The 14,738-nt window shown below is 42.2% G+C and overlaps 1 protein-coding gene across 2 annotated transcripts in view; it reads right to left on the reverse strand.

Moving 5' to 3' along the window:
* Positions 1-1,000: 1,000 nt before the first annotated feature.
* FERMT1 (FERM domain containing kindlin 1) overlaps positions 1,001-14,738 on the reverse strand; it is a 41,378-nt gene continuing 27,640 nt past the window's right edge. Inside the window, exons 12-16 of one of the 2 annotated variants that reach the window (XR_015746131.1) lie at positions 12,104-12,325; positions 10,354-10,478; positions 4,855-4,996; positions 2,336-2,591; positions 1,001-2,219 (exon numbers count right to left, since the gene is read on the reverse strand). Coding sequence is in view for 1 of the 2 variants with exons in the window: in XM_087948352.1 (XP_087804478.1) it covers positions 2,418-2,591; positions 4,855-4,996; positions 10,354-10,478; positions 12,104-12,325 (663 nt within the window). In the remaining variant the exon portion in view is untranslated. Of the gene's footprint in view, positions 2,592-4,854; positions 4,997-10,353; positions 10,479-12,103; positions 12,326-14,738 lie in introns of both variants that reach the window. The other variant, XM_087948352.1, reaches the window with a different exon arrangement.

A 14,738-nucleotide genomic window follows, 5' to 3' on the forward strand; every position in this document is an offset into this window, starting at 1 on the left:
AAATGAAAGGAATATCCAACATGTAAAATATCTCAGAATTCAGCTTCAGAAAAAGAGGCATTCCCCCTCTCCCCCCGCCCAGGTATTCTTATACATCAGGACCACAGTTTCATGGCATCCTTCTTTTCCCTCCTGTTCTCTTATGGCTTTTCTTTCTTCTTCTTCCTATCTGTTTAGTTCAGGGGCAGGAGATTTGTTTCAGTTGGAATAGAAGGTACAAATGGAGAACTGTTTAAAATGAACAGAAGCATATGTGGGATCACCCATTTATTTAGGAAATTTATACACTATCTTCAGTTGTATTCTAGGCAGCCTACCATGTACAGACAATAACGCATTCTAATACATATTATATATTATATGTAGAAAATAATATATATTAATAACAATAGCACAATACTATAAATATTGACAAAATATAATTGCGAAAAAGCACTTCAAGCCTAAATATGATTCCAGATGGAGAAGTCTCCATAATCTGTATTTTATCTAGAATTATTATTGTATTTTTATTCTGCCTCTAATATATGGAATGGAAGCTTGGTGATAATGGGTCTAAATGAAGAAACCAAGAGAATAAAAAAAGATGCTATTAAGAAAGATCCAAGTTGATACACTTCTGTGTGATTTCTGGTTTGTTGAGGCATTCCTAGACTTTTGTTTGAATAAATTCAGACTGTGTAACTTCTGTGACAATTTCATTTGTTTTGTGGGAATGTAGCAGTATACAAAGTACCTCTTTGGATTTCAATTATCTTATTATCCCAAATAACTCCCTGGAGATAAAAGGACAAAACTATATGCTTACTAAGTGAAATCCTGAAGGCAACAATCTAAAAAAAAAAAATGCTGGGAATATTAACAGAAGTGGAAAAGATTCCAAATCATGTTTATTATAGCAAGTTACCTTATAAATCTTCAGTATCAAATCCCATCCCTCAGTTTACAGTTTTATCAACTTTATCACTAGTAATTGAAATAAAATGCCCAAACTATTGAAACAGTTTAAAAACATTTTAGAATTTATTTTAAACCAGTGTAACTAAAACATTGCAAAACCTTAATTGAGCTAATTTTAATCATTATTCTACAAAACCTGCAAAATTCAGAAACTGCTATAGCATTCTATAGTAAAAAAAAGTGATAATAAAAAAGGACAAAATATGATATACAAAACAAAACAAAAAACCTTTTGATTAAAATGAACTGGATTCCGTAACTCTTTGGAGCAGATCATACATTTAGAATTTTGAAAAAGGCTCCCTCCAAAATATCTACAAAATGGCTGCTATAGTGTGCAAAGTCAGTCACAGGAAACCCAGTTTACAGTAAGGCAAACTTATGAACTACTGGGAGTTGAAGTCCACAAGTCTTAAACTTGCCAAGTTTGAAGACGCTTGGTCTAAGACAATCTATTAACCAGTGGTGGGATTCTATCAGTTAGGACCGGTTCAGGAGAACCAGTAGTTCTGGTAAGCATTTGGCTCCGCGCACCTGCCCCTGCTCTTTCCTGTGCTTTAGTTCCTGTTTTTTTAGCACAGCTGATTCACTCACCAAACTGGTTGTTATACAAGTCGAATCGTGCCACTGCTATTCACACCAAAGAAAGTCTACAACATACTGGGAAACAAGTTGGCTCAAGAATTCATATATCTCCAAGAATGTACTTCCAGCGGCGTTCTATTTCCACAAGCTCTTTTGAAAGCAAGATATGTTTTGAGTTTGGGTTAGTTTTTCATCTCCGTTTGTCCAGACTACTGCAACATTATTTCCAAAAGAATATACTTCCCATAAATAAATTATTTGCATGAAGGCTGGTTAGGCAGCAGGCAGCTCTCTTTAGAACAATGAATTACATTGACCGGAAAGGCTGTAGAGGACAGTGATTCAGAGTTGACAGGAGTTGGTGTGCAAAAGGGAGCGGTAAGCGGCAACTGAACTATGCTCCAGAGTTTGACAGATTTAAAAAAAGAAATACCTTTTACTTTAATTTGGGAGATTCTTAAAATAAATATAAAATTGAAACCAGAAGCTTTCCTTTTGGATTTCATGGACAAAAAAAAAATCTGGAATGTTTTCAGAAGAGACTTCTGTTATGCAATTAGTTGCCTTATTCATGGAATTTTGGGAAGACTCCATCTGACAATCTTCCATTTATAATTCTGTCTCTTTCCACCATCAACCCCCCCACCCCAATGGTCATGGAAGAGAAGACAATAGTAGAACACTGATTTTTTAGCAGAACGTGAAAAGCCCTCCATCTTGATGCCAAAGGATGATGCTTTGCTTCGCAGTATGTCTGATTCCTCTTTATCAATTTTTGTTAATCCGGCAGGGGGGTACCAAGGAGCCATCTAAGCGAGCACCATCACCTCTGACCCTTCTATGCAGTTCAGAAAAAGCTTCTGGTTTTCCTTTCATTCCCTTCCACCGGTTAATTTATGGAACAAGTCTTCATCCAACGTCTCATTCTGGTCTTTGGAACGGGTTGACAGGAAAATATAGCCGCCAATGTATTCATGCACCACTTTGCAATTTGCACTCAAGCAAGCAAAGGCGATGGAGACATTCTGATCGAACTCAATGGCAACCTGAAGGGGAAAGACAATGGAAATGCAAAGAATATAAATGCCGTGGTTGCAATTTTCTTTCTGCTTTATGTTCGTTAGTGCAAAAAGAAGCACCTGAAGCACAAACATCTCAAGGATAAATTTGGTATATCCCAATTCAGCGTTTTTCAACCTCAGCAACTTTTAAGATGTGTGGACAGTTCCCCTAACCAGCATTCTGGGAGTTGTTCTACCATGTCTTTAATGTTGCTGAGGTTGAGAAACAGTGACCTGCCCTAAATGGCTCCCTTTCTAAAATTTCGTTTCCCAGGGAAAGCATTCCTTTTTTCATTTTAATTAGATTAATTAGAAGTCTTTATTGGCCAAGTGTGATTAGACACGCAAGGAATTTGTTTCTGTGCATAAGCTTTCCATGTTATCCTCCTCCTCTTTTAATGGCCCCATAATTCCTTGCAGGGTGGAGCCTGGGCAACTGAATGGAGCTGAGTGTTTACTGGCCGGATGCCCTTCCTGTTGCTGATGCAGGGTTTGATTCAGCAGATAGATTCTCAGTGTGCCCAGAGAGAGAAATATCTGTCTCTACCTAGGATTGAACTAAGCTCTCAGTGTGCATACAACAATAGTGATAGGTAGCAATTTTCCACCAAGCATCAGAAGTAACAGAAAGGAGAAACTGTTTAATCCTATTCCCTGTTGGGCCTGCTGACTTAAAACCTCCCTCCTTCAACCTTTCTACACTTTCTGGGAAAGACTTTTTTTTTTTTTTTGCTCCTGCAGGGAGAAAAAAAACCAGCTTTGAAAGGATCATTTTGGGTGGACTCATGACAGTTTGCTGGGATTCTTCATGTACCTGCCGTAACCAGAATCATCGTAGGCCTTTTAAAATGTATGTTTCTGTGGTGTTTTCCTCTTTTTCGATATTGGCAACTTTTCCTGCAGTACTGCAACTCAATAGTTAAAAAAAAACCAAAGCTTGGGAGTCATCTATATGCCTTGTGTCTATAATGCTTGGTTCCATCCTAATTCGAAGCATAAACTTTATTCTGAAACTTTCTCCTAAATGCAGAAATACATTTTGGTTGGTAACGATGAGAAAGCATTTAGGCCATGCGGGGAACCACAGAGGCCTAGTCCACGTATTAACAGAGATGCTAATTCATGGCATATTACTTATTCATAAGCAGTCACACATATGGGGCTGGGTGATGGCATTTGATTTAGCTTGCTGACTAGAATTTGCCCCTCTGGAAGGCAGGCATAGGAAAAGATACCTCAAAAGGGACTTTCATTATACAGTTGTTGTGTCTTAACCAGTGGTGGTATTCAAATGTTTTTACTACCAGTTCTGTGGGCATGGCTTGGTGGACGTGGCTTGGTGGGCATATCAGGGGAAGGTTACTGTAAAATCCCCATTCCCTCTTCAGCCCGCTAACCTGCTTTCCAGCTCCGTTCTCCTGTGCAGGCCAACAAAAGAAGACCCAGCCAATCAGCTGGGACTCGGGAGGCAGCGAATAGATGGGGGCGGGGCCAGTCAGAGGTGGTATTTGCCGGTTCTCCGAACTACTCAAAATTTCCGCTACCGGTTCTCCAGAACTGGTCAGAACCTGCTGAATACCACCTCTGGTCTTAACACAAAACTCTTCAGAGGGTCCAAAGGACATGCTTGTCCATTTGGATAGTCCTTGGTTTATAACCACAAGTGGACCAGAATTTCCACTGCTAAGCAATGCAGGGAGTTGAGAGTTTGTGATTTTATGACCTTTTTTGGCCACAGTTTGCTTGTTGGATGGAAAGGTGGCAAATAGCAATAGAGTGGAGTAGAATAGAATAGAATTCTTTATTGGCCAAGTGTGGCTGGACACAGAAGGAATTTGTCTTGGTGCATTCACATGAACCCACAACATGTCCCAGGTGCCAAGCACTGGGGGCAGGTGTGACTTCATGGCAGCAACAAATGCTAAAGTAAGATTGTCTTTAGAGAAGAGGCCTGCGGGAAAATTCTTCTTGCAAATCAGATAAGAAGCATTTTCTGTCAGCAGAGCCCCTTCTCAACCAATAAAACAGTTGGAAAAGCTTGTGATCAGGGAAGGAGAATATATGTTTCCACCCATCCCATTTTCTAGATCCAACTTGTTCTCTTCTCTGCTCCAGAGAACCTTTCTTCCACTAGCATTAAACAAGATCTTTTCCAATTCTTCAGTCAACCATTTCTCAGGTGAAGAAATTTTAGTCAAGGAGCAACAGAGCGGAATGGTTGCCCTCCGGGAAACAATTTCATTTTTACCTGCCGTATCTCCCAGTTCACGTTCCATTGTTTCATGTTTGAATACCTCCAGGTTGTAATTGGGTCCCCAGTAGCTGTGTCTATCCTAATTAGCCTGTTGTAAGAAATCCCCAAGAGATCATCCTTCTTGCTTCCTTTAAATCTAAGGGAAAGAAGAGAAAGAGAAAAGTCCAACCAATTGCTTCTGTTTCTCCAAGCAATTATTCCCATGTGCATTAGACTAGACTAGACTAGGAGCTGGAAGAGACCTTCGAGGTCTTCTAGTCCAGCCCCCTGCTCAGGTAGGAGAACCTTTACCATTTCAGATAAATGACTTCTTAAAAACCTCCAGTGATGGAGCCCCCACAATTTCTGAAGGCAAAGCTGTTCCACTGGTCAATTGTCCTCACTGTTAGGAAGCTTCTCCTTAATTCCATATTGCTTCTCTGATTAGTTTCCAACCATTGTTTCTTGTCCTGCCCCATGGTACTTTGGAGAATAATTTGACCTCCCTCTTTGTGGCAGCCCCTCAAATACTGGAATACTGCTCTCATGTCACCCCTAATTCTTCTGTTCTTTAGACTAGCCAAACCCAAATCCTGCAGCCGTTCTTCATATGTTTTAGTCTCCAGGCCTTTGATCATTTTGGTTGCTCTCAGACTGAGCAGCAGGAGAAAAGAATCACAGATAGTCCTTGATTTACAACCCTTCATCTAGCAATTGTTTGAAATTACAAGGGCACTGAAAAAAACGACTTACAAAAAAAGTCCTCCTTGCAGCATCCCCATTGTCGTGGGATCAAAATTCAGACGCTTGGCAGCTGGCATTTATTTTCTATGTTTAGAGCATCCCAGGTGTTGTGATGGCTATTTGAGACTCTCCCAGCTGGCTTCTGACTAGCAAAGCCAATGGGGGAAGCTGGGTTTGCTTAATAACTCCACAATTCACTTAACAACGGCAGGGATTAAATTAACATCTGATGCAAAAAAAGTTCATAAAATCAGGTGTGATTCACTTAACAACTGCCTTGCTTGGGGACAGGGATTCAGGTACCAACTGTGGATTGTAAGTCAAGGACTATCTATATATGATCTTTTTCATAAAGCCAGTGAATTAAAAGAGCAGGAAGTGATTAGATTTTGGGGCATACCCCATTCACACTTGATTCTCCTTCTCACTCCCAAATCAATATATGTGAGTCAGGCTATTACATGCATTTTCTTATACCCCTTTTGCTAATGTACATCTTTGTGTGTTTGTGTATCTCTAGGCATTTTCTTTTAAATAGTAATTGCATTTTGGTTTGCGTATCAGTTCAGGAAACACAAATATTGCTAAGTTAGTATCTAAATGCAAATTGGAGAAACTTCCCCATGCGGACTAGTGGAAAGGACTGACTATAGTGCCATCCCAGTGGAAGCTACTGATGAGATGGAAAAAGGGTTGAGGAAGCAGGGAAGGGTGCTGTCCTGTCAATCATCAGTTGCTCCAGAGCAAAATGGTGAATGGCAAGTTATAGGTTGCAGCGGAGGGAACGTAGCAATAGCACTAGCACTTAAGACTTATATGCTGCTTCACAGTGCTTTACAACCCTCTCTAAGCGGTTTATAGAGTCAGCCTATTGCCCCCAACAATCTGGGTCTTCAATTTGCCCACCTCGGAAGGATGGAAGGCTGAGTCAACCTTGAGCCTGATGAAATTTGAACTGCCAAATTGCAGTCAGCCAGCAGTCAGCAGAAGTAGCCTGCAGTACTGCACTCTAACCCCTGCACCACCGTGGCTCAACTTCCTTCCTATCCTTCTCTTTCTTCACCAGGGATACTGTAGAACAGGGGTCCCCAACCACCGGGCCCCGGACCGGTACCGGTCCGTGTATCACTTTGTACCAGGCCGCAAAGAAATAAAAATAAAAAATAAAATAAAAATGGCGGCTTTCTTCGCCTTCGGTGAATGCTGCTGGGATCAGGGATCAAGAACACAAAGGAGAGAAGGGGAGGGAGGAAGCAACCAAAGCCTGTCCTGCTCTCCGGCTCAGCGGCTTCAGTTTCCTCCCGCCTCGTTCCTCTCTCAGTCGCTCTCTCACTCCTCCACCAGCCCAGGAAGAAACTGCTTCAAAGAAGCCGGCAGGGTGGCTTTTCCTGTCGGCGCTGCTCCTCCGAAGCACCCGTTCACCCCCACCCAGCCGCCCGCAGTTCAATCCAGTGCTCCGTTCTGCCTGCCTGCCTGCCTTCGTTTCTGGTTGTTTGGAACAGATTTGGCTGAGAATAATAACTATTCGCCTCTTTTCTCAGCCAAAGCTGCTCCGAAACAACCAACGAAGCAGCAGGCAGGCAAACGAGCACTGGATTGAACCGCAAGCGCTGTGTGGGGTGACGGGCACTCGGAGGAGCTGCGCCGACAGGAAGCCACCCTGCCGGCTTCTTTGGCAGTTTTTCCTGGGCTGGTGGAGGGCGAGAAGCGACTGAAGAGCACAGGCAGACACCTGAGGATGAGGCTGAGGGAGGGAGGGAGACACCTGAGGGATGAGGCTGAGGAAGGCAGGGCCGAGAGGCGGGGCTTCTCAGCCGTCCTGCAGGGACTTGTCCTGAGCCGCGGAGACAGCCGTGGGCTGCCACCGCCCAGCGCTCAGTTTTGAAGGCGCTCCTCAGCCAGGCGCAGTTCCTGAATCTACAGCTGAAACCCTCCGTTTTAAATGTCTCAATAGAAGAGAATATCTGTCGCTCAGGGTTGCAATGAGGAGGCATTGGCGCTCCTGAACTTGGTGGTTTGCTGGCAGACGCTTTATTACCCGACTAGGTAACAACATCAGATGTTACCTAGTCAGGTAATAAGCATGCAAGCAAACCACCAAACTCGAGACTCCCGGTCCTTGAAAAAGTGTTTCTGTGTGAAACTGGTCCCTGGTACAAAAAAGGTTGGGGACCACTGCTGTAGAAGGTTATATTTCCTTTCATTACAAACCAACCGTCAATAAAAAGGAATGGCTTCAAGCAAATGGGATTTTAAAAAGAGAATCCAAGCATTGATTGCTGACTTCCCATCGTAGACTGTGCTTCCCTCTACTGGCCAAATATAGAACTACTAAACATACTTGGGGAAAATAACTATCTGCAGATCACTTTTTTTTTATTTGATAACTTTCAGAAGACACTTTTTGACTTCTGCATTGTCTAAAAAAAGTTGACCCTGATGATATTACGTTATGCTTGTTAACCCTGAAGGGCCAGGTTGAGGCAGACCATCCTGAAGAAAATCTATTTATGTAGTTATTAAGAGCTGTCACTGATTTGATGACACATGATCAATCACTGTCAATAAGTCTGGGTTAGGTGCTGGCAGAACAACCTGAAAATGATGGGGGGAAGCTGTCAATAAATAATTCCAAAATAGGTGCATATGTAACTATGTTTTATAAATATGTAGCACCAAGTGCTAGGAATAGGAGGAATTCCAAAGATCCCAGCAGTCCTGTTTATGCAATCAGATTTATTAATCATCTTTTCATATTCTAAAATAATTTCAAGTGAAATGAAGGGCCACTGCTGGATATTAAAAGACAGAATATATATTTTAAAAGAAGCCACAAAGCAGGTGTTGCAGCCCTGATTATTCCCTTAAAGATACCGAGAGCAATGTGTGGGAAGAGACTATATCATATATAAGCCAGAAAGAAGGGTTACAGGTAGTCTTTGGTTTGGGACCATTTATTTAGCAACCATTCTTGGTAATAAAGGTACTGAAAAAGTGGGACTTGTAACTGGTCCTTGGAGTTCCAGCTGCTGCATTATCCCCATGGTCATGTGATCATGGCTGACATGATGATGCCACTATATTCTGCCACCGCCAACACCAACCCCAGCGGATCTTCCTCCTCGTTTTATTATTTATTGGCATATCCACCTTCTTCCTCTTCCCAGCATTGGCTCCCCTCCCCTCCTTTCTAACGTTAGCTGGCCTTAAGGCCCACAGAGAGGACTTCGGCCTGTGTTGGGTTCAGAGGTAGTAGTGAGGGATGGGGCTAATGGTGAGGACAAGCCCAGTTCCCCCTATGGAGCTTGAGGATGGCCAGTGTTGGTGAGCCCCATGGAAGAAAGGCGAGGCAAAAGTGAGGAGAAGGAAGGAGACAGCAATGGTGCTGAGGAGGATAGGGAGGAATGTCCAGTGGGAGTGATGGCAGCTGGTAGATGGTGGCAGTGGAATACAGAGGGGTCTTCATTAGTGGTGGGATTCTAATTTTACTACCAGTTCTGTGGGCGTGGCTTGGTAGGTTTGGCTTGGTAGGTTTGGCTTGGTAGGTTTGGCTTGGTAGGTTTGGCTTGGTAGGTGTGGCTTGGTAGGTTTGGCTTGGTAGGTTTGGCTTGGTGGGCGTGGCAGGGGAAGGATACTTTAATATCTCCATTCCCTCCCCACTCCTGGGGGCAGGTTACTGTAAAATCCCCATTCCCTTCCCACCCTACTAACCTGCTTTCCAGCTCTGTTCTCTTGTGCAGGGCAACAAAAGAAGACCTTGTCGATCAGCTGGGACTTGGGAGGCAGAGAATAGATGGTGGGGGGGCAGTCAGAGGTGGTATTTGCCGGTTCTCTGAACTACTCAAATTTTCCACTATTGGTTCTCCAGAACTGGTCAGAACCTATATGAATACCACCTCTGGTCTTCATCTCAACCATGCTGTGCAGGGTGGCCAAAAAAGATAGGGGGAGATAAATGTGGGAGGGTCTAGTTGAAATGGAGATAGTTCATGCAGGGCAGGGGAAACGAAACAACCTCTTTTCTGGCTCAGTGATCCCCTGAAAATGTCTTTCGCTTTGGAAGAATCGAGGCTCATGCCTGGGAGGGACCAAGCCAGGCATGGCTTGAATCTTTTTCCAAGAAAAAAAAAAAGGGAATTCATCCAAAGGTCGCAAGTTGTGGTCATGTAAGATCCTGGTTTAATAACTGCCTGCTCCCCACTAACAGCTGCATTGCTGGAATGGCCATTGCTAAGCAGCGCAGTCACATGACGTTTGATTTAAGGATGGTTTTGCTGAGTTAGAAATTCCGGCCTCAATTAAAGTCATAACCTGAGGACTATGTACCTGTAGAATAGTGATTTTAAGAAGACTTCTAAACCAGAGCGCTAAAATGTTTTTCACCCCAAAAGAAGGCCATTTCTGATATAATTTCTGGGCACACTTTTTTTTTTGAACTATTACCACCTGGCAGACAGTACAGGATAATAAAAACAAGGAAAAATAGGCTGAAAATCAGCTGCTATCCCAGGGCAGTAATTCTATTGAATTCTACTGTATAGTGCAATATTATAGTGCAATATCGGGTTTTCAATTCAATTGTATAGAATGTGAAGGATGTGTGTTTGTGTTTTATTTTTATAGTTATAGTGTACACTGAAGATGGCATTTAATTTCATTGTATGAGGTGCAATGACAATAAAGTAAACTGAACTAAAAAAAAAGTTGTTAAAAGGGTTCTAAGCAGTACTCTTCTTTAAAAATTTAGGGGCAGAGGAACACTTGAATTACCTCACAATGTAATAGGATAAGCCAAATTCTGGAAGTGACTGCCATGCCTGGATAAACCTCAGTTTGGCTTCCATAAGAGGCAGGTGAATGATGTTGTGGTGTGCTTCTAGAATGCGAGCAGCTAGCTAGGAAAACATGGAAAGGAAAGCACAGGTTTAACTGAGGTAGAAATGAACAAGCAGCATTCAAATAGTCAGAAAGCATCACATAACTTTTAGTACTTTACTAATCTGCTGTTTTAAGGAAGCAAACCAAATACTGAGTACAGATCACAATGGGGGAACCTTGAGGATGTCAATACAGGATGTGAAAATGCTGGCAACTCCATCAGCATGGACACTCTTTATCTTAGCTCTTCCTTTCCTCCTTTCTTTGCACAGGTGAGTGGAAATGGTATTCTAGCTACAACAGCACCTTTGTAGCTTGGCTGACAAGCAGCTGCACCAATTTCCCCATCACTTTCTTCTCTTCCTAGCAGAAATTCAATAATGGCATCCAGTATTTAAGAGCGGAGGTCCCCAAACCCCGGTTCGTGGACTGGCACCACTCTGCAGCATGCCAGACACTGGGTCGGGCAGACAAGCAAAGCCCCATTTGCGAGATGAAGCCACACCCCCTCCAGTCCGCGGAAAAACGTCTCTCCATGGAACTGGTTCCTGGTGCCCAAAAGGTTGGGGATCGCTGTTTAAGAGGGCTTTATTTAAGGGCTGCATTGTAATACGTATGGTTGACCGTAAAACTAGTTGGTAATAAGAGGTTTTTATATATACATATATATACATACACACACACACACACCGGTATTTTTTGTATAAAATGGTAATTTGTTATTCCTTCATTCCTTCCTTCCTTCCTTCCTTCATTCATTCATACCCCACCTTTATTTTCACAAATAACTCAAGACAGAGAACATATCCAACAGATCTTTGTCTCCCTATTTTCCTCACAATAACAATCCTATTAGATAAGGTGGGAGAATGACAGGCCCAAGGTCACCCATCTGGCTTTTATGGCTAAGGCGGGACTTAAACTAACTGCCTTAACCACTAGACCAAGCTAGCTATAGATTAATTAATGACAGAGTTTAATTACAATTGTGGTTATGACATTCATCAAATGGTTTAAACGATTTGTTTTCTCTTGGTTTCTTGGATTGCTTTGTGCACTTCTGCTCAGTAAACTTTTTTGCTTCAGTAAAGTCAGTGGGATCTGCAACTGCAAACATGCAAGGATATGACTATTGATCGATTCTATAAAATGCTGTTCTGCTGACATTTTTTGGGTTAGATACTGAATTGGGAGTTTACGGGGTAAATTCCAGGATTATTTTTTTCCTCAGCTCTTGCTAGCCAGGATCTTTTTTGGTTGAAGAGGCAGAAGATGAGAACTTCTGAATATGGAAGTTCTGAAAATGGAAGAGTTTAATGTACCCCTCCTTCTTCCTTTAATAACCTATTGCAGATGCAAAAACACAGAATGACACAGAATCGATACATTAAGATCAGGGAAAAGCAATTTTGGGCAGAATTTCTATCTCGCAAATTCAGGTCCAATATTCTATTTATAGGTTTATGCTGTCTCTTCAGATTTTATTTGTAGATTTTGCTGTAAGAAAGATACTCCTTGAAATTCTCTTTTGATCTATTAAACAAGAATCCTCTACCAATTAGACCTGAATCAGTTTGAGTACGTCCCCTGCAATTGGCCCAACATTCAGCTGTTCCTGTATTTTTTGGGGCTCCCCATTTACCTGTTTAGATTTATATTTCTTAGCATATCGTGGCGAGATGAAGCATTCCGGTTTCACGTCCATGCTTTCTACATCTCTAACTTCTTGGGGTGCAGCTGTTCTGCTTTTCATTTTCAGGAGCGAGAGGATGTTATGCACCTCGGACTGGTAAGAACTGTCTGCCATTGTTTTCCCTTTGGAAGCCAATGCACAAGCAGCCATCCATCTGGCATACTGCTCTTCCTGGAACAAACAGTCCATTGAGAGATATTAAGGAAAAAAATAATAATCTGGCACCAATTTTTATTCGCATTGTTTAGCTGCAATCATTTGAAATGCTTTGGTTAACTTCAACACAGGCTTCTGTTAAGAAAGCAGTGTTCTAGGACCAACTCTCTTCATACTCTACATAAATGACCTCTGTGATCACATTAAGAGCAACTGCATTCTCTTAGCTGATGATGTAAAGCTGTTCAATACCACAGACAATACTGCTACCCTTCAAAAAGACCTTGACTATGTATTTAGAAAGGTCAAACAAATGGCAACTTCAAATCTCAACAAATAAATGCTCTGTCCTACATATTGGCAAAAAAAAATCAGAAAATAAAATACAAGCTGAAGAGTCAAGACCTTGTTGATGATCCAAGCTCTGTAAAGCAGGGGTCCCCAACCGCTGGTCCGCGGACCGATACTGGTCCGCGGAACAACTCTTACCGGGCCGCTGGTTGCTGGGCGCCGCCATCTTTTTGGTAAAAAGTGCTTCCGGTGAGCTTTTCCGGGTAGAAAGCTCACCGGAAGCACTTTTCATAAAAAGATGGCGCCGCTAACGCTTCGGTGAGCTTTTCCGGGTAGAAAGCCATTTCTACCCGAAAAAGCTCACCAGAAGCGCATGCGCGCCATCTTTTTGATGAAAAAGTGCTTCCGGTGAGGTCACCGGAAGCACTTTTCGTCAAAAAGATGGCGGCGCCCAGTTGATGCCGTACCGGGCCGCGCGCCCAGCTGATGCCGGTACCGGGCCGCGGCGTCAAAAAGGTTGGGGATCCCTGCTGTAAAGGACCTTGGAATACTCATCTCTATTGATCTAAGTGCTAGAGCCCACTGTAACTACATAGCCAAAAAGGCATTAAGAATTGTTAACCTAATCCTACGTAGCTTTTTCTCTGGTAATATCACACTACTAACTAGAGCATACAAAACATTTGCTAGACCAATACTCGAATACAGCTCATCAGTCTGGAACCCACATTACGTATCTGATATTAACACAGTTGAGAAAGTCCAGAAATATTTCACAAGAAGAGTTCTCCACTCCTCTACTCATTGCAGAATACCTTATGCCACCAGACTTGAAATTCTAGACCTAGAAAACCTAGAACTATGCCGCCTTCAGTCCGATCTAAGTATAGTATATAAAATCATACATTGCAATGACTTACCAGTCAATGAATACTTCAGCTTCAACCATAACAACACAAGAGCACACAATAGATACAAACTCAAGGTTAACTGCACCAAACTTGACTGCAGGAAATACGACTTCAGCAACAGAGTGGTCAATGTTTGGAATACTCTACCTGACTCTGTGGTTTCTTCCCCAAACTCCAAAAACTTTAACCTTAGACTGTCTACTATTGACCTCACCCCTTTCCTAAGAGTTCTATAGGGGGCGTGCATAAGCGCACCAATCGTGCCTACTGACGCTGTCCTATTGTTTCTTTTTATTTTTCTTATATGTACCCATTTCATATATTCATAACTATGTATATACTTATACCTATTATTTTGTAAGTCATTGACAAATCAAAATAAATAAATAAATAAATAAAATAAAAAAGCATCCCATAGACCAGGCGTTCCAACTTTGGCAACTTTAAGACTTGTGGACTTCAACTCCCAGAATTCATCAGACGAGGAACTCTGGGAGTTGAAGTCCACAAGTCCTAAAGTTGCCAAGGTTAGAGACCCCACCACAGACAACACTTCATCAGCCTAATTGGTTTATTAAACTTCTATCCCATTTCTTCTTCAGAAGTTCCAGGGGGAAGTTTCCAAGGACCACATATGAAGGGGATGAACTGGTTTCTTTCTTCTTCCTTCATGTTTAGCTCTGAGAACAAAACTGACCAGAATGTTTTTCATCTGTTAGCAAACAGGCAAGACCGAAGCTGGAAATGAAATGTTTGCAGCATTAAGAGGAAGGTGGAAAGTTAAGGATGTTACAGAGAACAAAAGGGAGCTGTGAAAGCTCATCCAAGTTTGATTTTCATGTTCTTTTGTATGATGTGAATGCACTTTCAATTTCCTCCAGAGGGTATGTCATACTGTACTACAGGACTGAACCGAAGTGACACTAAATGCATCTTTTGTGATCCTTCACATACTGATAAATGTACAAGCAGGCAGCAGTAAGAAGGCAAGATTTTACTTGCCCTCTTACTGTGTTCCAGAAGTAAAATCTCCTTGCGCAAATGGAAACTTCCTTTCTAGAATTGAGGCAAGTCCTGGTACAGTGGTAGGAATGTTCTTCCTACCACCGAACCAAGATTGTGGGAAAAAAGTATCAAATCTCTTATGGACTGTTTGCTGAAAAAAGAGAAAAATGAACTTGTGACTTATGGGTTTGAACATCAGAAAGAGTAGCTTATGGAAGAAA

This window comes from Notechis scutatus, chromosome 1 (assembly GCF_049901735.1).
Source record: "Notechis scutatus isolate UNSWTSFEM ecotype Mainland chromosome 1, rNotScu1.2, whole genome shotgun sequence".
NCBI lineage: Eukaryota > Metazoa > Chordata > Lepidosauria > Squamata > Elapidae > Notechis > Notechis scutatus.